This window comes from Pleuronectes platessa, chromosome 5 (assembly GCF_947347685.1).
Source record: "Pleuronectes platessa chromosome 5, fPlePla1.1, whole genome shotgun sequence".
Classification (NCBI taxonomy): domain Eukaryota; kingdom Metazoa; phylum Chordata; class Actinopteri; order Pleuronectiformes; family Pleuronectidae; genus Pleuronectes; species Pleuronectes platessa.
In genome coordinates this window covers 5584497-5609267 of record NC_070630.1, presented here as the reverse complement: position 1 = coordinate 5609267, position 24771 = coordinate 5584497, and the positions used below count along the sequence as shown (strand labels likewise).

The window sequence follows — 24771 nt, the reverse complement described above, 5'->3', positions numbered from 1 at the left end:
AGGTGGAATGAGGGAAACCAGAAAATACTGTACCGTAAGAACTTGAAATACACGTCTATAAATTTGCTCACTTTGTTCTCTCATCACATATTGATACTGAATAATGTAAATTGAATAATTCAGACAACAGAAGATTGTTTTGACCTATAAACATCAGTAGAGGACCTCGGCTAAGGCCCAACAGTCCCCTTAGGAAACAGCATTTATATGAACTTGCACAGACACTTTTTTCATCAATATCAATAATTTATTTAGTTGAGAAATCAATAAAAAAAAATTCAAAACATAACCTCCTTAGTGGAGGTAATAATATCCCAATATCACAATATGCTAACTACTCATAAATAATTATATATTTTAAGTCTTTAACAATTTTTTTATCACAAACTGTATTTTGTCACCAGTATAGTAATCCAGCCTTTTTTCCTTTTTTTTTAAAAATAAATTCTCTATTGGTTCAAATGAGTTTCTGCTGTGATTCGACTTTGTAGTTTGAAGGTTTTGGGGAGTGATGACAGTGGGTCACGTGCAGTGGAAGTCAGAAAGCCTTCAAGCTGCGCCGCGGAGAGAGAGTCCTGCTAACGCTGCCAAATCACCGGAGCTCCGACACAATGACACTAATGCCCCACAACCCTGGGAGATAAAGTTCAGTGTCGTGTTTGCTCTGTCTGTGACAGAAGGGGAGAAGGCAGCAGATCACTCCACCACACACTGTGACCTGGTTTGCTGGTTTACCAACCCCCTTCTCTCTCTCTCTCTTTCCCTCCCTCTCTCTCTCTCTCTCTCTCTCTCTCTCTCGCTCTGTCTGTCCTTCTTGCACATGCACACTGCAGCTCACTGACCTGAAAACAGTTGCATTCCTGTCTGAGCTCTTTCTCTTGCTCACTTTATCACTCCCTCATTCCTCTTTGTTTCCCTCGGAGCAGACGTTCTGACTAAGAGCCTTCACTTTGTCGTCTCAGTTCTCAACAGTTTGAATCAATTTTCAACTTTTCGAGGCATGTGTGTGTGTGTGTGTGTGTGTGTGTGTGTGTGTGCGTGTTGTGTGTTTTGTGTAGCGGGAGAGCGGGAGAACTTTGAAGTTGAAACGCTCTGAAAATCCTAAGCGAGGAACATAAAGAGCTGTGAACTTGAAAAATGAGCTTCTACTGCACTGACACACTTCTTCACATTTCTGTAGAGCCCGGGACCTTTTGGGGAAAGAATGGCTCAGTTGCATGTGACCATCATTTCTGTTTCTGTTTTTGGCAGCTCCAGCCTGTTGGGTATCCAGGTGGGCTCAGAGGGCCACTGTGTGTGTGTGTGTCTGTCTGTTTGTGTGTGTGTTTGGCGGGGGGGAGCGGCGATCAGGGCTGAGCCATGTGCAGCCCCTCTGCCCTGGGGAGACAGTTATGTATTGTAATGTATTCCAGTGACATCCTCCCATGCTGTTTACAGGGCTGAGCTGCCTTCATTAGCATGAGTTCACAGCCCGTGTCTCCTGACAGTTGTCCTTGGAACCCCAGGGCTCTTACCTCCAAAAGTTCACAGCCAGCGTAGCAGGTAGGGACAGTGCCCCCGCCCCCCCCCCCCACACACACGTCTCCTCTGTGCTTGGTCTGCCCTTTTGTTCAATTACGGTTCAGAGGTAGAAGCACCCGCGACTCGCTGGTCGTATATTACGGCTGTGTTTGTGTCCCCGAGGTGTGTGTCCAGCGATTGTGGCTGTGCACCACGCAGGCTGTGTTGTGTGTGTGTGTGTGGGGGGGGGGGGGGGAATGTGGCTGGGTATCATCATTCATCAAAAGAATCCAAACTGTGCTGTCCGACACAGCTTTACGAGAACTCTAGATTTGAAAAATAAATTCTGGTTTAAACGACTTTATGATTGAAGTTGATTTTAAACCTAAACAAACTCTAGAGCCAGTTTTTTCCAGAGCTATAGGGTTACACTACAGACATATTTTGTTTATTCTTCAACTCTGTTGAGGTTCAAAACCATATAAGTGGGTTATAAGTGTGCTATAACTTTCTATAAGTGGGTGCAATTTAATCGAAGGGGATTAATGGGCCTTGGTGGAGGTACGTGCTCTGAGTGATATTCTGGTTGGTTAGTAGGTCTATTTGTCTGCAGTGTTTTGCAAAATCTAAATTAATTTACTCAAAATTTGGCGGAAGGATGGGACATGGGCCAAGAAAGAACCTGTTCAATTTAGGGGGGGCTCCAGAATTGTGAGATTAGGAATTAATTTATGTATTTTGATGAAACAAAACATATTTAGAGGGCTGATATCCCTTATTGATTGAATTTAAGAGTGTTGGGCCTTACATGGTGTAGGTGTGCGCTCCACTCGTTACCCCATGAATTCTATTCATTTTAAATTGGATTTTTTTTTTGTACCTGGTTGAATAACATCTTACCACCTCGAGTAAAATCATCTGTCACTCCAGAGCTCAGTGAGCTACAGCATTAGGAAAATAAACCATCAACCCTCTTTGTTCAATACACTGGATAAATCACAGATTATAAACCGAAGCATCGCTAACACCCAATTACTGCCTCCAATAATTATTCTCACATTATCCTGCAGCGTGTGTTGCACAACTCGAGAGGCTGTTCTTTCCCACAGATCCGAGTCATGCCTGAGACCTGTTTGGCAGTTACAGGTGACGGACGGCATTGTTTGAAAAATGCTGGAGCTCGTACTCATCTGCCAAATAACATCCTCCCAAACCTACTGCACTTACAATTACCTGCTGGTTGGCCACTCAGTGAGCTGTGAACGGTGCTACCGAACACGGCCGCCCTCCGCCTCGGGGCCAGCGCTCTGCATATTTGGGTGTCAGATACATTCATGCAGTGAAGTGTTTCATTAGATTCTAATGATTATTTCCCTGATTGAGTGACAAGCCGGGCGATGGATCTGGGGAAGCTAATCTTCTTCTTGGCTGTTTAATTATGTGACGAAAATTCATATAGTTGGATAAAAAGGTGATTCGAGCAGATGTGGTTTTAAGACTTTGGTTCCTCGTCCACTGACTAACACTTATGAGGTGTTTTAACGTGTTAAAGGTCATTTCATGAGACAAGCCACACGAGACAGTGACGTGTATTAGTCAACACATGTTACATTATTTAAAAAGACTAAATTAATGCTAATGATTGGACTTTACCTTTGTAAAAAGTTTCTGAATGAGCCTCGCTGAGATCTAGAAACTTATTTTCATACGTTTCCCTCTCCAAGCTTCTGCTGTCACAGTTTCTCTGAGAGCTCTTCATGTCTGAGAGATGCTTTCTGAGTAACGCACACAAACCCGGCTGCTCCAAAGAACCACTCTGCACTTTTCTGTTCCATAATGGATCCTTCCTCAGCCTCACCCCCCCTCCAGTCAGGCTGCTTGGGAGCACTTCTGCTTTATCCTGAGTTGGAGCAACTTGATTGCATTAGACCGGAGCTGCACAGCGCCCGGCCTGTGACGAGGCAAGCAAGAAACGACTCGACAGTGCACCGTAGCAACATACTGTAATGTAATTTCTTTTGAGGCATACAATGCAATATGCATCTCATCGGGAGGTAGCTTAGATATAACTTTGAATGGACGCACTCTCTTCACGCTCAGACAGCATCAGCTACATTCTTCCACCCCTGCATCTACGGAGAGCAACAGCAGAAATGATCCTGATTGAATCTGAAGCCAAATCTGAGTTTGATCACACTTTGTCTAGTTGCGTCGATGTGTTTCACTGGGTCAGGTGTTACGTGAGAAATGAACTGGGATAGGAGCCAGTGTGGAGCTGTCTGAACCAGTTGTGTTCATCGTCTGGTATCTGTGATCAGTGATATGTGCAGTCGGAAAAAGGGACGAGGTGATTATTCCCTGTGGAATAAAGGTAAACAAAGCCTGATGCGGGGCTCATCAACAGATAGTGCTTATGACACCATTAAAGACACTTGAGCTCTTCTGAAACGATCGTGATATCTTATCATAACTGGGGCTTTATTGCTGAATAAACAGATAAGTAATCCTACATTCTCCTCATATTTGTGGCTGTCCCGTGTTTTTCTGTGGCCTCAAATCTTTAAAAAGTAGCTTCTCACTTTATCTCACGTGAAAGTGTGGGAGCAAGATTTAGCCAAGTTATGAGGCTCTTGTCGCTGATAGTTTCTTTATGGTCGGTTGGTTTTAAGATGGTTTTGTTTATAGTTCGGTTTTTAACAGAATTGGATATGAGATTAGTATAAAAAGAGAATCACAGTCATTTGGTTTTCAACACAGCCTGTATGTAGAGGTGGATGACATGAAAGTTCCCCAAAAGTGAAGCCAAAGCATCACAACTGCCCCCTGGTGGCTGGCTGCAGTGCACGTCATTAATCCTGTCTCCTCCATGTTAGTAGATGGGACAAGGGCTAAACTACTAACTCAATGTACACGTTAAAGACGTTTTTCTTAAAGACGGTTTCTGTCACTTTAGGTATCACACACATTTTTCTAGTAAATTTGGTTTTATTTAGTTATTTGATGATATAAAACTGGGGGAAATGTCCTGATTGACCGTTGAGGGTTTAGGGCGTTCAGAACCTTTTCTACGAATAACCTTGTATTCACCAAAAAAAGCCATTGAATCATTTGTCAGCTCTACTTCATATTTACCTCTATTTTTGAATGTTTCAGTGAGTTATTTGCTGTGTAACAGTCTCTAATTCAGCTGTGTTAAAAACATAAATCTGCTCAGCGCAAATTTCCTTCAAGACGACAGCCCACTGTGACAAAGAATAACTGAAGAATAATGATGTGGGTGAACCGATACAGGTTTTCCTGTGCAGTGAGTACAATTATCCTGCCTCACCAGCCACACACGCTTTCTCCAGGACAAACTGAAATCATTCTTACTTCTACAGTAAAATACAAGTTCCATAGAAAACGCCTTTTTTATATTTACAGTACGCTCACACAGCTGAGCGACTTGGGAAAACTTTAGCCTCATTTATGTAGAAACCAAATACAAGGAAATAACTTGTCAGTAAACATGTCTTGAATCCCGTCCCTGTAACCAAGTGATTCATTCTAGACGTGATTTGTGGTTAGTTTAGTCTCAGGAAAAGGCAGAGCGGGGTTACAGAGGCTTGATTATACTGAATTCAAAGCGTATATTATCCCTTTAAGAACAAATATATTTTTCATATCCCTGACTGTTGCCTTTAATAAAATGACTCACTTTGTCTCCCGACTTCTGCTGGTACATTGGTATATTGATATAGGCAAGAAAAACACTTAAAATACTCTGTAAATCAAAAAGCCATTTTGTAGGTTCCGGTGATAATAACTGGTTTGTGAATTGTTTACTTATCCCTCCCTGGCGCTCATTAGTATTACCTGTAGCTGTCTTTTCAGTGTCTGTCTCATGGAGTACCTGCAGCTTTTACAGCTCTCTAACCTGCCTCGGTCGTTCTTGCAGTGGTTTTTACGGAGTGTGAGACGTCTCGTGGCCTGCACCCCGATCCAGCTGGGCCCGAGACGTCACATGCAAGGCTATTATCACGTCATAAATCTGCGCAGGCCTCAATAAACTTCTCTTTCAGTCTATTCAATTGTGCTAACACTGATGTGGACTGCCATAAAATTTGAGGGAAGAACGAGAAAAACTAGCCCCATTAAATTTTGACTTAAAGCTTTAGGGCATGTGCACGGTGCCACACATGGATGTGACCTTAATCGCCGAAATGACCAAGAGAGTGTGTGTTGCATAGAAACTGCAACCAGCCAAAAGAATAACAGTGTAGTTTTTAATAATGTTTGAAAGGCTTTCTGTTCCTACCATTTTGATTTAAGGGGCTTTTATTTAATTTCTTCTGATCTGTGAGCTGCAGCGCTCAGGTAGAAAAGCTGCCACTGATGACATTACCAGTCTCCCTTCCCCCTCTGGAACTGATTCAGTCGCGCTGACTATATTGATATTGACTGCCAATATGCCTCCGAGGCTGTTATATTGGACGGGGTGATTGAAAAGGCAGAGAAGGCAATTTATTCACCACTAAACGTATGTTTAATGGGAGTAATTTTGTTGCCTTAAGAACACATGGAAATGAAACAGCTGCCAAAGGGCAAAAGCCCAGTGATGGTGTCAGAGCAACGCTGAAATTATTACAGAGTCTGCGGCTGAATAATGAACCACACCATCCAAGCTTCGGCCTAACTAAGAAATAATTGGATGCTTGTCAAATAAATATAGCACTGATGTGATTCTCTTTCTGTTTATCTTCTCGGTAATTAGGCAGAAGCAATGAACCGCAAAAAATATGAAGTTTTATAAGATTTCTGACATTTTCAGGCTTGAGCTCATCTCTGACTTGGCATTTTGGAGAATTTTCAAGTTAAAGGTTAGTTTTTTGTTTTTTGGAAACTGTTTTCCCTTTCTACTCTTTATAAAAGGGAAATGCTAAGGTAACTGTAGATTGCTCTATATTCTGTAGGTCCTGCTTACCCCTATAAAGAGGATCCAGTAACAGAATGGCACAGATGGGAGTAGCAGGGCTAAGTAAAGTTTGGCCTGGTGGGTGCGTTGGGTGTAAATCGGGTCAGCCGGGGTTAATCCACGTGGATTACCCCCAACATTTAGCAGGAGACACTCAGATCTCCTCCTTCCAGCCTCAGTGCCCCGTCCTGCTCACCCCTGCCGACGTATCCCTGTAAATTTCAGACAGGAGACGGCGCAGCAGGAAACTTTTTAGGGTTGGAGAGAATAATGGGGTCTGACAGTCAAATCCTAGAGTAAAGCTCCTTGTCTGCCCTGAACTCTCCCCCAGCCACTCTGCTGGCCTCTCGGCATGAAGCCTAATGGGGAACCACTGAGACTCAGTTTATCTCTGTTAGTATGCTCAGTTATGCTTTACTAGACCTTGTGCTAACATGAGGAATGGAAAAGCAGGTCATTTACACCATGCACCCAACTACAGATTACATCATAGAAGTACTTCATTGTTGTACAGGTTTAAATATATTTCTCTGCCAAATGTCCAACATGTAAATGTGCCCGATTTATCCACACATGCTCGTTTTCATCTGCAGTCCCTACAGGTTGGTTGCTTTGGTAAAAATAATAACTCAGACACAGACACTTAGCACAAATTAAGTTCTAGAACTGGAGAATTAAAATGAGTTTATAGTGGTATAGATTCTACGGAGGTGCTTTCCCTGTTCATAAGGCTCCAGGACACATGTAGTAGAGGTGGTCACTTTGATTGTACACTGTTTGTGTGGTTTGCTGTATTATGTTGATAATGATAGTTATACATACATGTTTTTAGTCATTACTCAGACTCATATGTTTTCTCTTTTAGCGTTGTTATTATGTTATTAGTCGATTCAATGTTTTATGAAGAGTTGTAACATTCAGCCAAAAGGTCAATGTCAGAAACTGTTTCCTAGCTAAATGGTGATAAATTATAAAGTTTCCCAGTTTACAGTAAAAATCATCAGACCCAGTTCTGTATACAGTAAACTGGTCACACTCACTGCTCTGTATTCCGTCAAGCTCGCAGAATTAGTTAAAACATCAAAATGGCAGAGCCATGTGTGCGTATATCAGTTTTCCTTGGCCTCTCAAAGTATATGACTTTACGAAAGCATACAAGAGGAAACTTGTGTAATTTCTTTGGAGTTGATTTGAGAGGAAATGTGTATTTTACTTGCGCAGGCGAATAATAACAAATTACTTCACTGCAGGAACCGAATCTTTTTATTTCTTTATTTTCTTTCCAGCCTGTTGGCGCTCTGAATCCAAAGCGTGCAGCGTTCTACGCCGAACGCTACGAGACGTGGGACGAGGACCAGACACCACCGTGTCATTACAGCTCCCACTACTCCACCGCTGCCACCGCCCTGCACTGGCTTGTCAGAATAGTGAGTGAAATCTCTCCTTCAGTCTCCATTATTGTGCCGTGTTCAAAATCCTCGAGTTAGTCAAGCATCTGAATAGAAATGAAGGCGAGTCCACATCCTCAGATGAATTTTATTCATTTTTGACTCTGCATTAGTTGATTGTCACTTGTCAGACTTGATGATGTTGTTACTTTGAGGTCTGTCGGCTTCTGCGCAGGAAGCAGCTCGACGTCTCAATTTGATTGGACCCGAGTTAGACCAATGGTGCTCAGAAAACACATTTCACAGGCCAGTAAGCCGGCATATGTGAACCAAATAAAGAGTGGCTGGGTAATGATTTACAGAGGCTGCTGTGACAGGTTTATGTGTTTCAGGCAACCCAGTGAGCGCCGGAGACGTGTCCATCAAGGTTACTGAGCACTGTCCTCATTTACTCTGCAAGAGACGGAGGGAGCCACGCGTACTCCCAATCTATTCTCCGCAAAATAAGCCCTTATAACCTCCACGGCATCTTTGAGCTGGTATTCATTTGATTTTGACGTCAGCTTATTAATTTGAGAGAACTTTACCGGGGAGTTACTGTATTCCTCCTCCTCCCTCGTCATTAGTAGAAAGGGGCTGATGAACTGAGGGACCTCCCTTGACAGCAGTTAGATTGCCCTCTGTGGGTTTGTTCGCACAATCCCTTTCTTCCACTGGTGAGTGATTCATCGGTCGCCATCCCGGGTTTGAGAAAACCAAAAAAAATTGGAGCCAATTATCATTATGGTTTACTGTACTCAGGAAGAGCGCTAATTAATTCTCCCTCAGGCTTAGATACAGTGAGTGACTGATCTCCACTGAGAGTCCGCTGCACAAAAGAATACCAATAAAATAACGATGATTATTCCTTATGAGCGACTCTTCACATGAGCGAAGTGTGTAATCCTGTCGGGTCGGAACAACACCGAGATTTTCATTATGTTGATTATAATTATTTCAATCAAAAAGGGCGGAGAGCACGACAATTAGGAATTTAAATTTTGGTTGGAGACGATTTGTGACGTGTGATTCTGTTTCTCTGCAGGAGCCCTTCACCACATTTTCCCTCAGTGTCAATAACAACAAGTTCGACCACCCTGACCGCAGCTTTTCATCCATCACCCGCTCCTGGAGGAACTGTCAGAGGGACACCTCCGACGTGAAGGTGAGGCTCACAAGGAAGACGTCCACGAAGCACAAATCTAGATCTGAAGACCAGTAAATGTGTTATATTATATTATAATTGTTTCTTTCCCAGTGACTTTCTTCAGGCTGGTGTTTTGGACTTGTGTGTGTTGGATGATGAATGATCAGAAATATCAATATGAAGTGTATATTGCTCATTATCTCTCAGAAATATTGCGACTATGCACCCTGGTATAATTGGGAGAATAACCGCACCAAGCCTCTCACTTGCTTTGCTCCCCTCCTCATCCAATGTAGCTCAACAGGACTGCGAAAAATATATACCATTAATTATAAATGCCTCATGCAAACAGCAAATCACACAGAGCCACGGTGCACTGGAAATACCCCGAGCACTTAGAAAGGCACACTTGATTTATCTCACAGCCAAAAACAAACTATTCCAGAGACTGATTTTTGCATCTGTGCATGGAACCACTCATGAGTCTGAACAAAGGCAGCAGCGTCTGAGAGAAAGACAAAGCCTCCCCTCTGCAGATCCACGGCGCAGTCACCGAAAACGCTGAACCCTGCTGATTCGCCTCCATTTTGCCCACTGCATAACACGCAGCAGGAATACACACTGACCTCAAAGTGTCACACATCTCCAACACACCCCGCACTGGGTAGTGTTGCCCCAGGCAATTAATAAAGCATTAATGACAAAAGCTATTTAAAATGTAGTCTTTTATGTAGAGACAGGGCTTTTACTTGCCAGGATCTGGGGGGGGCAACAATCCATGTGAGGCAGAGGGAGAAAGCTGCAAGCCAGCAAAGAGAGTGAATAGTCAAACGCCACCCTGTTAACAAATACAGCCTAGTTTCGACTACTTGTATGTCTGCATGCATTTGTTTTTACACACAAAGGATGGCTACCGATCTATTAGGAGAGGCGCTGCCCTGTGGAGGACAATGGTGGATTACTAGCTGTACTTCATAATGTATTAGAAGCAGGGAAATAGTATCCAAGCACTTGTCTGGTTCACTCACTGTTCAAACTGGTGAATTATGGAGCAGTAGTGTTACAATAAGTACATACGTTACATGAGTATGTCTTGTTATTATCTCTTTTATATCTCCTCTTATATTATAGCCAAATGTAACACTTTGAAAAATAGAATAAGTAAGGTGCCTATAAATAAAGACAATCCCCAAGCACAGCCACCATGTAGTGACTGGGGTGAAGGTCAGCCACGGCCCAGTACACCGTGCACGCCATCGGGACTCTGATTAAAAGGCAGCTTTGTTTTCACCAGGGTCTCTCCTTCATTAACCCTGGACTTCTCCGGCAGTAATGACGACAAGAACGAGGGCGGCTTAACCCCTAATGGGGATGACCTCCTGAAAGAGCAAGTCAAATGGAAACAACCCCGCGCCGGCCAGGCTTCACCTCCTCGACCGGCCCATTATTAATGTGCATCCATATACCTCTCATTCACTCCGTGGTGCCGGCACAGTGATGTTAAGCTGGCACAGCCACCTGATGGGGCAAAGAGAAGCAGGCGTTATTTTTAAAATGTACCAGGCACACGTGCACACACACAGATATTGTCCCACACACACACACAAACTGCCACCGTGCTGTCTGAAGGAGTCCAGCAGCACCACGCCGGTGACAGATTCTGACGAACATGTCATTAAGGTGACACAGTGTAAAGCGACGGAGGCTCGTGTGATTGACTTGTTCGCCCATTACGATGCTGTTGCAGAATTAATGGCTGCCGTGGGAGGGTGGCTTGAAAACGGGGCTGGCAGGTTTAACGGCTTGGCGGTTGAGTTACGGCAGGAAGTTTACCAACGAAAAAGAGGAGGGAAAGTGTGGTTTTATGTGCGTGTGTGTGTGAGAGAGAGAGAGCGAGAGAGAGAGAGAGAGAGAGAGAGAGAGAGACAGGGGAACGGGGAGGAATGGCTGCTGCGCTCCCTTCCCTGTCGTGTGCGAAGGGTGAAATGTGACCAACAGCAGAGCAGCAGTGTCTCGGGCCTGAAGCATGTCATGCTAACTCGCACTCTTCAAACCGCCATGATTTACCGGGGGGGCCTAACAGCTCTGCACGTTATGTATCCCATAGGCAATATGAAAAAAACTCCATTCCACCGTTGAATCCGACAAACGCCACGTTCATATAAACAAGAGGGTTAATAAACTGTCCTGCTCCCTCCTTTATAATCTCGGCCTATAACAGACAGACGTCAACGTTCAACTTGTCTCGTGTGGATGTTTTCTAACGAGCGAAGGTCCAACATTCCTGGTGTGCACATGCCTCATTGTGCAGAGGCTCCTCTCACTCGTCCCTCCGGAGCTAAATGATCAGGAGGATAATGGATCAGAGCGGAGACCTGGAAATCACAGGAAATATACATAAATATTGTGGCAAATACCTTTTCTTAATAAAATAGCACATTACTTATTCGTAGTATGCTATAATTCAGGGATTGATTGACTTTAGGAGGATGGCATTTAATTTCCGTGCCCTATTAAAGTGAAATCTTTTTTGTTTTTAGATGGTACAGCATTAAACAAATGGAAAACAAATGCAGAAACATTTTATTACTGTCTTAAAGTAGTTTTAGAAACAGTTGCCTGGAAGAGGAGAAGACTTATACTAGACTCTGATATGCTTTGTAAAATGGCCTCCAGTATATAAGCTGTGTGACTAAAGGGTTAAAAATCAGACTCAAATCTTGTAGAAATAGTGTAAATATTTCCTCTCCTCGTCAGTGTATGAAATCACACCAGGGTTTTCATGTGGTGAGGCTCCCTCACCGAACCCACTTCCCCTGCACTGTGAGGTCCTGACCCCATCACGAGAGCCCGGAGCCCAGCGAGAGAGAAAAAGCCCAACTCGGCCCCACTTTCATATAACACACCTAACACCTCCGCCTGGAATAACGTGACTAGCACCTCTCGCCGCCTCCTCCTCATGGCCTGGTTTGGTTTGTTTGTGTTACCTTCCCCCTTGAATTCTCACTTCATCTCAGTGGGACCCCAGAACTGTTATGTCTCTGTTTTTTTGTGGCTCGGTCCTCGCGTGAGACATTCACCGCACTCCGGCGAGTTGTTTGGCGATTTATGGGTAAAAACTGTGATATTAAAGCCTCTCTCTTCCTCTGAAACCGCAGGAGCTGATCCCTGAGTTCTACTACCTCCCGGAGATGTTTGTCAACAGCAACGGCTACCACCTGGGAATGAGGGAGGACAGGAGCCTGGTCTGTGACGTGGACCTGCCAGCCTGGGCCAAGACGCCTGAAGACCTTGTTAGGATAAACAGGATGGTGAGGGTCAGACATGGGTCCAACATCAATCTCATCATGTGATCCTTTTTGTTTTCCCTGTCAGGAACCTATATATAGGATTTAACCTCTACAAAAAATAAAAATATCATATAAGAAAGCCCTGATTATCTATTACGTGACTTTAAAACAAATTATTGATCATTTTCTGCTGCTTGTCTCTTTATAACACATTTTATCCAGATAATAATTCAATAACAGCAAAACTCCAACTTAAACTATCCAAACATTCATAATTTTATCAGGATAAATTGCTGCTTCAGTAGATATTCTTCATGAGCTCCTCTGCAAAGAAGCACGGTGAGACAGTGGTTAGCACTATCGCCTCACAGCAAGAAGGTTAAGATAAGATAAAACCTTATTGATCCACACACCAGGGAAATTCAGCTGTTTGCTTGACCGGGGCTTATCTGTGGTAGGTTCACATGTTTTGCATGTTTTCTCCGGGTGCTCCGACTTCCTCGCTCAGCTCACATGGAGATTGGGGCTACGTTAATTTGGAGACTCTAAATTGTCGATAGGTGTGAATTTGTCTCTGTACCCTGGCCTTAACACTGGCGAGATGTTCAGGGTGAACCGATGTCAGCTGGGATCGACTCCAGCTCCCCCCACCACACTCAAAGAACAAGTGGTATAGATAATAGATGGAGGGATGGATATACTTACCTGACTATCCTCTAGAGGGGATGATACAGTAAATACAGTGTGATCTACCTTTTTATTGAATTTTACTTTTCTACTTCCCCTCACAAAGTAGTGACTCATTCTACTTCTCCTCTTGCTTCTAACCTTCCCATGTCTCCTCTTCTTATTCATGATCCGTCTCATAAAGTGCAGCCGCTCAATACCATCACTGTACCTCTGACCGTGTGATGTCACTGAAGGACAACAGTTACGTCACTAAAGTATTTTCCATGTGTCGTTCTGGACATTTGAAATATATTTAGAGAACGAGTGGGTTCCTCCTAAACAGCAGAGCATCATGGGTACTGATGCTGTGAAGACACAAGGGTTCGATGCCTGCTCTGTATCCTGAGGTCAGGGACCGACCGTGTTTTTGGACCTCGTATAAAAGAGGCAGTGGGAAACACACTTGACCTTTTCAGCCGGAGTGACAGAGCTGGGCTGGTCTTACGGAGGTGACCTTTCCCCGTGCTGTACCCACGCTGCCTGGCCGAGCTTCATCCGGGCGTGCACGCTGGCAGAGTATGGGTGGGGGGTTGAGAAGGGGAGAGAGAGGGGAGAGGCTGGGAGTTGTTAGGGGGCATGTCCGCATCTCCAAAAACAAGGAAAGAGGACAACTGAAAAAGAGGATTTCAGTGGATATTTCCCTCCCTGCTGAAGGATGCATGTGTGATGTTGCTTTGCGTTGCTACGCTCACGGACCAGCGTGTTCACATGCCCAGAAAATCACAGTCATCTGCCCCCGTTTTCTGTCTCTCCTTTGTTCTGCTCCCTAGCTAGGCCATCCTCTTGCTTCCTCTATTATTTCATTTCTGTCAGTGCCTCTCTCCGCCTGCCTCCCCCTCTCTCTCCCTCCCTCTCCCTCCCTCTCCCTCCCTCTCTTTCCTTCCCTCTTTCTCTCTGCTTCCCTCCCTCTCTCCCTCTCTCCCTCGTCCTCCCACTTCCCATCTTTGCATGTGCCACTTTCAATTGTGGTGATATGCCCTGTGGCAAACTCTGCCTCTGTGTGCTCGAGCAGGCTTTGTTGGTAATGGCTGTTATTCCTGACGCGAGGGGAGGAGTGTAAATTCCTCCAGCAAAGCCTTCCACTAGCATGCAAGGGAATTACATTGTACTGTATTGTGGAGCAATACATCAAACCCCCCCCCCCCCTGCACAGCTTTCATAGGTATATTCTTAATAATCATCAGGCCTAAACCTCATCACATATCTCTCACTAACACTCCCAGAAGAAATCTAGTCTCTCCTTTCTCCCTCACAGGTCATTTATCAATGTTGCCCCCTGCAGATGGTTTTATAGTAAATTGGATCCCTGTTAGTATTGAACCTGTTTCTTTGTCTCCATGCTAAAACAGCTTGTTTGGCTTTTTCAACAGACAAAGAAAATGTGAAATGGGAGAAATGTCCTGAGTTCAGCTGATAACATTACAGAACGTAGCTTTTGTTCCGTCTTTAAAACTAATTAAGAACTTGTCTTTATTTCCCAGAATGCACAGTGAATTTTTATCTTATAGCCTCTGTGTAATTAGCATTGGGATGTTTGATGCCTGGTCGCCCGTCTGTGTGCCCTAAAGTAGTATTATTGTGGTCACTGTTGTGTGCGAGTACAATTTGTGTTGTGTCTTCCGGCTCATGTTCCCGTGCGCTGCTGGTATGCCTCTCACCTCTAATTGCCCTGTGCACCTCTGACAGGCCCTGGAAAGCGAGTTTGTGTCATGTCAGCTGCATCAGTGGATTGACCTTATTTTCGGCTACAAGCAGCGAGGCCCGGAGGCGGTGCGTGCCCTCAACGTCTTCCACTACCTGACCTACGAGGGCTCCGTCAACCTGGACAGCATCACTGACCCTTCGCTCAGAGAGGTACAACACACACACACACATAAACACACACACACACACACACATCACTATGGTAGCTACCCCCTCCGCCCCACCCTCGCTCACGATAGGCACGACTTCCTGTCTCTATTTGTCCTGGCATGCGCTGGAGCTCCAGGAGCATTCATAACATGCATCTGTCAATCAATTATTGTGTCATGCAAATGTAACCCGTGAGAGAAACTGGCAGAGCGGCTGACTCATCAGGTTTACATTCAGATCAGCGATCGTTTCCTTGATAACCTGCGATATGAATTCCCCCCCCCCCTCTCTCAGATAATCTCTCAACATCTGTCCACGTTATTTGTCGATCTCCCTCACGTCAGGGTTTCTCCGCTCCTCCCTTATATGTACTGACTGTAATATACTGGGATCAGATCAATGAATCTGACGGCGCTCCCGGATCAATCGCCACAGGTCAGATCAGTCAATAGATGGAGGGAGTGAATCCTCTTGTTCTTAACAAATTAATTGAATATCTATCAGCGCGACCCGGCACTCCTTGTGAATAGCTTAATTGCGTTCGGGGGGGAAAAGGGGACCGGAGAGCGCGGCAGCTGGCGTGCATTGTGGCGAGCTCGTCTCTCCCTGTGATATCCACCATCTGCTGTCTGCAAAACAAGTCATTTATATACTGTCACTTCCAGGGGCGCCTTTATTTATCAAGTGACCACTATGCAAATCACCTGCAGAAGATTTGGCTGATCTAATTGCCAAACCATATTGTGCAGGGTTTGGGTTTTCATCACTTTCAGAGGGATTTTAGATGTTGCCTGTTTATTTTGTGTGTGTGAGGTGGGGGGGGGGGGTGCTTTTAGCTGTCTTCCTGCCGACTGCTACCCCAAAGAGATGACAGCGCTGTTAGTTAGTTGCACGTTAGGAAACCTGCTACTCAGACTCCCTAATTGTGCCCAGTTGATGCAGCCACCATTGTGACACGTGGACGTGTTTGTGCAGGAGGAAGAAGTTGGCTCAGCTAATTGCAGCTGATGTAATGTGGATATGACGAGCACTAATTAAGACGAGCCTTCACGTCCTCAATCACGTCTCTCGTTCCAGGCGGACGCTTTGTCTCCCACGTAATCTAGAGTAAAACCTTGAATTTAATCTCATAAAGTACAGTGTTTCTCCTTGGGTATTATCTAACGTTAATGGGAACATACCTGATTCAAGTTCAACTATTTTCCTGCACTGTCTCTAGTAACAGCGTGAAGATTTGGTAGCTATTTTGCTGCAGGACTTATTGTGCCATTACTCCCATCCCTTGGCTGAGCTCATAGCGGCCGGCGTGCGAGCTGCCTGTCTGAGTCACTGGAGGTGCAGCGTTGGAAAAGGGCCCAATGAACTTCTGTCGAAATGTGACTATCGACTCCGGGATATTGATTCATTCGTGGGCGCCTGACAGGTGAAACTGCCGATCAGGCATTAGTCACAACAATTAAAGCGTTTTTGAAATGTCAAGAAATTAGAGGTCGTGAGAGATCATCTCCCGTGCGCGTGTCAGAGGGAAATGATGACACTCCTCTGTCTGACACGCCACTGGGCCTCTGGATGAGGGGCAGGGTGACAGCTCTACTGGGCACACTGCCGGAACAGCGGCCCTTCGCTGTGACGCCTCTCCTGACAGCCTTCTCTTATGGAAAAACATGACAGCAGAGCCTCCATTCAGGCCCTGCTGTGCCACTCAGAAGTAAACAGACAAATTATTCATCAGCGGGACTCTTTTCCTCCTCAGCTGCCACTGTCCTCCGCCCCCCCCTCTGAATGAACAAAGATGGCGAGGTGTGCTGTGGCTTTTTCCGATGAAGAGCTTTGAAAGCAGTTGACGCACTTTAAATTGATTTCACCTTGATATCCTCATGATGATGGGACAGGATGAAGGGAAGTGTTTAAATGCTTGACCCTAAGGATACGTAATTACCTTCTCACGTGTCCCAAATCATAAAGGATTCCATTAGAGACCGTCCCTTTGCCGTGGACACATTGTTTAGGACATTTCTCCTGCCATTGAAGTAGTATGTGCACATGTCGACTGCTAGGCTGTCAGTCAGGAAACACCCTCGGGCCAATTCTTCGTTTGAACTTAAGCACCAAAATTAATCAAGATAAGCTTAAAACTTAACGTTCCCAGTGACATGTAAGGAATGGGGCAGTTTCACGTGAGAAAATGGAGCAATTACACAAATGGTTTGTTTGGTGTGTATACGTGTACAGTGCCTGAATGTGCCTGTATTGTTTTTGTAGTCAGACTACACGAGTCAAAAGCCTGATGAAAGCAATTTGCTGTGCGTTGATCTGAGGAATCCATCGAGAGGTGAAAGGTGGAGCAGCTTCATATTTGTAGGAACCACCACCCTGTGCTCAGGTGTCGTGACTCAGCCTGATCCCACGCTGCTTAGCGGGTCAGCGCAAGGCCGTGTCTGCATTCTGTCTGACAGAGCTGTTTTGTTGCTGCATTGCATGAGTGCACTGGAGGATGCTGCTGGGCGACCACTCTCCACAGAGCCTCTGTCACCAGTTTGAACAGCAGAGGGAGAGAGAGGGAGAGAGAGAGAGAGAGAGGAAGAGGGAGAGAGAGAGAGAGAGCTGCAGCCACTCACCTCCAAAACCTTTTGCTCTCGCTAAGATCGGATGAGAACAAAGTCGGAGGGACAGACGGGCGGACACCGTGTGTTATGATGGATGCTTGGTGTTCACCCAGGCAAGGCCGCCGTCGCTGGGAGGAGGGATCATCCAGATGGCTTCGGCAATAAGTGTCACTTATCAGCCAAAAAGCTGGGCCTGAAGTGACGTAAACTAATGAACTGCCTGTTAAGTGCTCTCCATCGCAGACTGAGATGCAGATAAGTTCCTGACACACCTCAGAGAGGATTAGTGTTGAGGCACCTGAGAGATATTGACGTGTTTTGATCATCTCAAGGGAGGAACATGCTCTTGAGTTGACCTTCAACGAGTCGGACCCCCTCCCCTCCTCACACCCCTCCCCTACAAACACAAACACACACACACAGACAAATCCTCCGCCTCACACTTATGGGAATAATTGTGCGCCGCTGACGCTGTCTGAGACCAAATCGGGACATGCAGCAGCGCAGTTTCCCGAGGTAATAGATTCATTACAAGGAACCCGGTGATGTTTTCCACATGGCCCTCTCAGCCTTTATGATGTCCGTATCGAATTTCTTTATTTGAACCGACACTTTGACCCTCACCCCCGAACCTAACCTTAAATAGCCATAGTGTCAGTCGCTTATTACTTGACGGACTGTGTTGTAAAGAAATACCGAGCAACACTTAATGGTTGCCAAATGTGCTCGGCAACTCGCATGAAACTTTCACTTCTCCGGACGACAAGCGCTCGACATGCAGGGACGGCGCCTTTTTTGGTGCCGTGTGGGAGACAGGAAGCGACCAGAGGGGGGGGGGGGGGGGGGGGTACTGGGGGCAACTGTTTGGCTTGCAGGTGGCCTGTCCCGATCCGGCATCACCTCCCCAGCGTCCCGTGTCACATCGCTCACTGTGGCATGTGCTACCCAATGGGCGCTGTTTGATAGTGAGTGGTGTGTACAGGCGGAGGAAAATGAGGGCCAGTCACCCGGGCGGTCGGAAGGGCGGGCGCAGGGCTGAGCGATGTATGTTCCATTGTGCACGGGGGCAGTGACGGACGTCTACAAGCTCCCCTCTGATGGTGGAAGTGGCTCCAGTCACATCAATCACTCCCACCGTGGAGTGCCCCACTTTCAGTCAAGCTCAGCAGCTCGTACTGCTTGTTTCCTTTTTTTTTCTTCTTCCTCATCTCTCACTGGAAGAGAAGGAAATCTTTTGTCTATTTAAACGGAAGTTATTTTCTAATAATAGCTAATTCCTCTGGGGTTGTGTTGTGTTGTTCTCAAGGTGTGATTTGTACAGTTTTGATTATTTTTGTCTCATTCATCCACACTCATAGTTTATAATCCATAAATCAACCTGCATCCAGGTCCCCACACCCACAATGTCTGTTTGTGTGTTTCTGTGCATCTCAGGTTTTTGTGTGTGTTTCTGTGCATCTCATGTTTGTGTGTGTGTGTGTGTGTGTGCATACACATGCTTTTTGCTTTTGTTTCTAGCACAATAACATCTGAAAGCGGGCGGCCTGCTGCAGTCCTTGCTGGATGTCACTCCAGGTTAACGTTTGTGCAGTGGGGGCCCCTGCGTCTGGAAATGGGAATGGTTAACTGAAGCATGTTAATAGGAAAAGGCTTGTCTCTTCCATACTAACACTTGGATGACTCTGCAGGCTGAGGGGGGGGAAGGGGGGAAGGGGGAGAGCCACGGCGGATTTGGAGTGCACCCTTTTCCCTTTGCCTCCCCCCCCCCCCCCCCTTCGGTGGCACGGCTGAGTTAGGATTTGCTTGCATTGTCAAGTAACGCATTGACCCATCACTTTGATGCATATTGATTGTGACAGCCGCTCTCTCACTCTCTCTCCCTCTCTCTCTCTCTCTCTCTCTCTCTCTCTCTCTCCTGCTCCCCTCTCTCTTCTCTCTCTCCCGCAGGCCACAGAGGCACAGATCCAGAGCTTTGGACAGACGCCATCTCAGTTGCTTATTGAGCCACATCCTCCACGCAGCTCCGCCATGCACCTGGTGAGAGCAATGGGCATACTGGGAAAAAAAATCCCCTGCACCTCTGGTAGAGATGTGTGCGGAGCAGGGTGCCGTGCAGTTTGCAGGAATCGGCTCGAGACGGAGATTCTTTATTTCTTCTTTACCTCTATTTCCTTCAAACTGCTCCTTTGATAAGAGAAAATAAATATTTCAGAAGTCTCGCCTCATTTAGGTCAGACAGGCAAAAATAACAACAGGATTTTCAGAGCCAGTTGTCTGCACCGCTTGAGAGCTGCTGCTGCTGCCTGCTAGCGGTGTGGTGTAAAGGGAAGAGTGCTCCCTACTGGCCTGCTGGTAGCTTCCCTCTCTAATCCATGTAATAACCAGCCCAGCCCTCATTATCCCCACATGCTTCTCTCTGTGTCTCTCTCCCTACAAGAAAGTTTGCAAGGCAGATCCCTCCGAGACCTTTTAGTTCAATTTTCTCTACTTCTTTGCAACAGATGTGAATGTTTTCATCCACTTCTGTCAAAAGCCTCCAGTATTAAGGATGAGAGTTGAAGCTGGTTCTCTCCCAGTGTTGTCAGAGTCACTGTCTCCTCCACTGCTTTCACACATGTAGCTCAAGCTTGAGATGAAACTTACAGAATGGAAAGCAGTCCAAAAAATAAAAGTTACTTCCTGGTACATGTGTTTGATGTATGCTCCGTCTCATATGAACAACCTACCCCATCCCAGTCATTCATGTCTCAACCCTGTTTGACCAACCCCTTGTCTGACTGTACAGTCCTGAGGCTGCAGTGCATGAAGCCCTCCTCTGTGTCTGATCCCAGTTATTTTTCCTCCACCCTCCTCACTAATTAGCTCTTTCCATTATTTTTCTCCCCCATCTTTTCATCTTCTCCATCCCTTACCGCCCTGCTCCTCTTCCTCCTCCTCTCTCCTCTACCCACCATCGCACGTCCCTCCATCCGTCCCCACGCTTCCCTTCTCTCTCTCATCTACTCAACAGTGTTTCCTTCCACAGAGTCCTCTCATGTTCAAGGACCAGATGCAGCAGGATGTCATCATGGTGCTGAAGTTCCCGTCCAACTCCCCGGTGACCCACGTGGCCGCCAACACCCTGCCCCACCTGATCGTCCCCGCTGTGGTCACCGTCACCTGCAGCCGCCTATTCGCTGTCAACCGATGGCACAACACCGTCGGTGAGTGGAGCTCTGTTAACGTGGCAGGTGATGTGTTCAAACAAACACATATGTGCCTGAGAACTCCCACAGCAGTGGCCAAGCACACAGACCTGCTCACTGCTCCTAATAGAGCTGTAGCCGGGCAGCTACGCGAGAGGCTAGCACCTCTCAGGTGAGCCGACCACGAGTGTTTCCACATGTTCCTTCTCAGACATGTGTGAACAACATTACCCACAGAGCCCCCCCCCCCCCCCCGGAGAGCCAGCCTCACCTCAGGGTCAGAGGGCCAAAGCAATGGTTACAAGGAAATTAGGCCGCAACTGCACCACATTCTCCTCACACGTCTCCATCTGTCACTAGAGGAACACACCGAGCTCAGGACCAAAGCGTCTGCACCGTGTGGCTGCTCCGGCTGCTCCCGCTCTAATGACCACAGCTGCACAACCCTTGCCATCCTGTCGCAGAGGAAGGGAAATGTGGTTTGGCTTTTCAAAATAATGAAGATAATAAGGCCTCCGCGTTTTCAGGCATGTTGCTATTTCGAAACTGGCTCCGGAAACTCGCTCTCATGAATAAAATGTCTCCATTCAGTTTGACAATTTGGAGAAGAAGAAAAAATAACCTGTAAGACAGATGGAAATCTTTCTGATGGACCTCCAAGATTTCCATCTCCTGTTAGAGTTTATGAATGAAGTAGGCTCTGAGAAAGGGAACAGGTTCAGAATTGAAGTGTGTGTGTGTGTGTGTGGGTGTGGGTGTGTGTTTCGGTGTGTGTGTGTGTGTGTGTGTGTTTCGGTGTGTATGTACTTGTCCTTTTATAGTCATGAGGCCCAATTTTTGTTTAATAACATCATTGAGTGGACATTTTTATGTTGTGAGGACATTTTAGCTTGTCCACACTGGTGGTTTGAGGGTAAATACTTGGTTGTGTGTGTGTGTGTTTGTGTGTTTGTGTGATTGCTGAGGTTAGAAACAGCACCAATGAGGAATTTCCTGATGCATCTCTGTTTGACTCCAGGTCTCCGAGGAGCCCCGGGCTACTCTCTGGAGCAGGCCCATCACTTACCGATAGAGATGGATTCTCTGGTCGGTGAGTAAGCTTCATCCGTTTGGATTGAAAATGCAACATCGAACTAACAAAATAAAATAGACTAGACCCTTTTCTCCTCGTAGCTTAATAAATAACTTTGCTCCGGTATTGACACGTGTTCTGTTCGCCCCCCCCCCCCACACACACACAAACACACACAGCCAACAGTACTGGAAGCAACAAGCGTCAGATCACAGACCTGGTGGACCAGAGCATCCAAATCACCACACACTGTTTTGTGGTGACAGCTGACAACCGTTACATCCTGGTGTGTGGCTTCTGGGACAAGAGCTTTCGTGTGTACTCCTCGGAGACAGGTAGGTTACAGTGTAAACTCTGTTTCCTATAGAGGAGTGCGCTGATGTGTGCAGGGCTGAGTGCCATGGTGGAGATAATACTGTATTGTCACTGCTGACAAGCCTTGTACGAAAAAAGGATGACTATACTACAGTACAGCAGAAGTTACTGCTGAGTGACAATATCTATATATATACTTTTTTTAATGATTCCAGACTTGGGGACTGACCCTCAGGAAACTTAAATAATGAGGGGGGGCACAAGGATAAGCTTCTTTATTTAAATATTCCTTGAGTGTTTGTTTTTCTCTCATTAAACTTCACTTGACCTCTTTTGGCCTTTTTTTAATAATCCTTGAAATGAAACAAATTGAGTCAGAAAAATCCCTCTAGTGGGTTGAACTCACTCAACACTGAGACCAGAAGCTCATAAGTAGACATTTTGAGAAGCCAATATGACTGGGAACCATTGGTTTCAAATGAAAATATGTATTCACCAAATTATATATTATTCCCTCTACTGCAGTCAGCAGGTTCTGAAATCACTACCTACAGTTGTTTTTTGTATTTCGGCTTATTACCAACATTTTATACACAAACTAAAATGGTGTATGTACCCTTATCCTCTTTAGGGATGTTGACCCAGATAGTCTTTGGTCACTGGGATGTGGTGACGTGTCTGGCCAGGTCAGAGTCTTACATCGGAGGAGACTGCTACATCGTCTCCGGGTCCAGGGACGCGACCCTGCTGCTGTGGTACTGGAGCGGCCGGCACCATATTATCGGTGATAACCCCAGTAACAGTAAGTCAGCACACACAAACACACACACACAAACACACACACACACATAATGTGTACAGTAGCACGTGTACTAACCTGTAAACAAAGTAACGTTAACGTCAAGTAAATTAAAGTTTTTTAAAGTATTGGAAATCTTTGCTTAAGCCTAGAAAATGAAATACTACCCAAGAAATCAGATGATAACTTATCTGTTTTATATTATTACTTCCACCAGGGAGGTAATTTATCTGATTTCTGGTTGTTTGTTTGTGAGCAGAATTATGCAAAAAACTGCTTAACCAATTTCCATGGAACTTTGTGGATGGGTGCGGCTTCACCCAAGAAAGATTACATAAAATTGTGGTGCAGATCCAAATCAGGGGGTGGACCCATGACAACATTCTTTCTCTCTCTTTAAAGTTTGTCAACCAATTTCTTGATTTCTCAGGGAATAATTAATGGATCTTGATGGAAACAAAGTCCAGCATTTGTAAGGGACTGATATTAATGAGTGTGTGTAATTAGGTGCAGATCCAACATTGAAGAAGAGGCCTCTTGATGTCTTGCCTTTTTTAAAAAGCTTGACCCCCGTGTGAGATCTGTGCTGCTCCTCTCACTTAAGTCACTGATTCTCACTGATTGTCTGTGTTCACAATAATCCGTCCGGGTCAGGAACATGTGAAGCAAGGAGGCCCATATATGGAGTGAAGCGGAAAAAAACTAAAGATGAGGAAGATGAGAGTGTTTTTTTTTTTTTTTATTATTTCTGGCTGACGATACAAAGCCAGTGTGTGCGAGAGAAGATCTCGCGTTTCCAATTGTCACAGATTTTAGGCGCTGCAGATTAGTGGCGAGTGTTCTCTAATTAACTTCACTGAGGCTCCGACAGTTAATTAAGAATTTCAGCATGGTTGCCTCCAATTAGCGAGGGGCAATCGCACTTGTGTTTTCTGCAGCAGGAAAAAGAATTCCCCTGGTATTCACGCTGCCGCGGCTTACCATGCATCTTCAGTGGACAATAAGGGAGTGGAGGTACACCACCTCATCTTTAAAAACAAAAGATAGGACGTGATTGCACCGGATCAAATTGTCTCTTATCAATATCTCATCGATGTGTCACGATGGCAGAATCCAATGGGACATGGTGGTGACAGCACCAAGGACGTGGGGGTGTAGCTGTGAAGGAACAGGAGAATGACTCAGAAAGAAAACATTGTGTCTGCTTGACACAGCTTTATTCAAATCTCCTTCATATCAGTCATGTTCAAATATAGACGGCAGCCATTTGCACGGACCCTCAGGGATCAACTGCTCCCACCATTTTTTATATCTTCACGTTAATGTCACAAAGTCTTTATTCTCTCACTTACGGCCTTATTAATTGAACAATTTTCTCCAAGAGTCTCCTCCTGGTGATTTCATGCCTGTTATATTTTCCATAAGGCCGGATGAAGGTTGTGTGAATATGCAGCAGCCGCCTTTGCCCAAGAAATTGATTTCACCCGTGCCCCACAAGGCTGCACGTGTCTCAAATGTATAATAATTAAAATAACTTCCAGCTCAATCATGGCCCCTGCCTCTCACACTCGGCCCATCACACCGGTGCCAGGGGATATTTGCAGCGGGTAATTGTGGTGGCTGAATCCTGCTCGTCCCCAGGGAGCAGAGCGGGTGGGGGGGGGGGGGGTACGCGGTGCAGGGGTGATTGAATCCTTTGTCGGGTAGGTGAGCTGCACGAGGTCCCTTTTTCTCCCAGGAGGCTTTTTCTGACACTTGTCCTATTCAGCCCCCCCCCCCCTCAGCAGCGGGCTGTGGGACTGACAGCACTGCTCAGGTCCTGGTCTCTGAGGGGCCGGGCGGCATCGATCACAGCCCGGCTCGCTGACTGGACCTGCTGCAGCTGCAGAGGGC

The 24771-nt window shown here is 45.8% G+C and overlaps 1 protein-coding gene across 2 annotated transcripts in view; it reads left to right on the top strand.

Moving 5' to 3' along the window:
* nbeab (neurobeachin b) overlaps nt 1–24771 on the top strand; it is a 176549-nt gene that overhangs the window by 146986 nt on the left and 4792 nt on the right. The window contains exons 44-52 of one of the 2 annotated variants that reach the window (XM_053423381.1): nt 7741–7881; nt 8927–9046; nt 12187–12339; nt 14734–14901; nt 19455–19544; nt 20533–20710; nt 21711–21782; nt 21944–22099; nt 22711–22881. In XM_053423381.1, the coding sequence (XP_053279356.1) occupies nt 7741–7881; nt 8927–9046; nt 12187–12339; nt 14734–14901; nt 19455–19544; nt 20533–20710; nt 21711–21782; nt 21944–22099; nt 22711–22881 (1249 nt within the window). Of the gene's footprint in view, nt 1–7740; nt 7882–8926; nt 9047–12186; nt 12340–14733; nt 14902–19454; nt 19545–20517; nt 20711–21710; nt 21783–21943; nt 22100–22710; nt 22882–24771 lie in introns of both variants that reach the window. The other variant, XM_053423380.1, reaches the window with a different exon arrangement.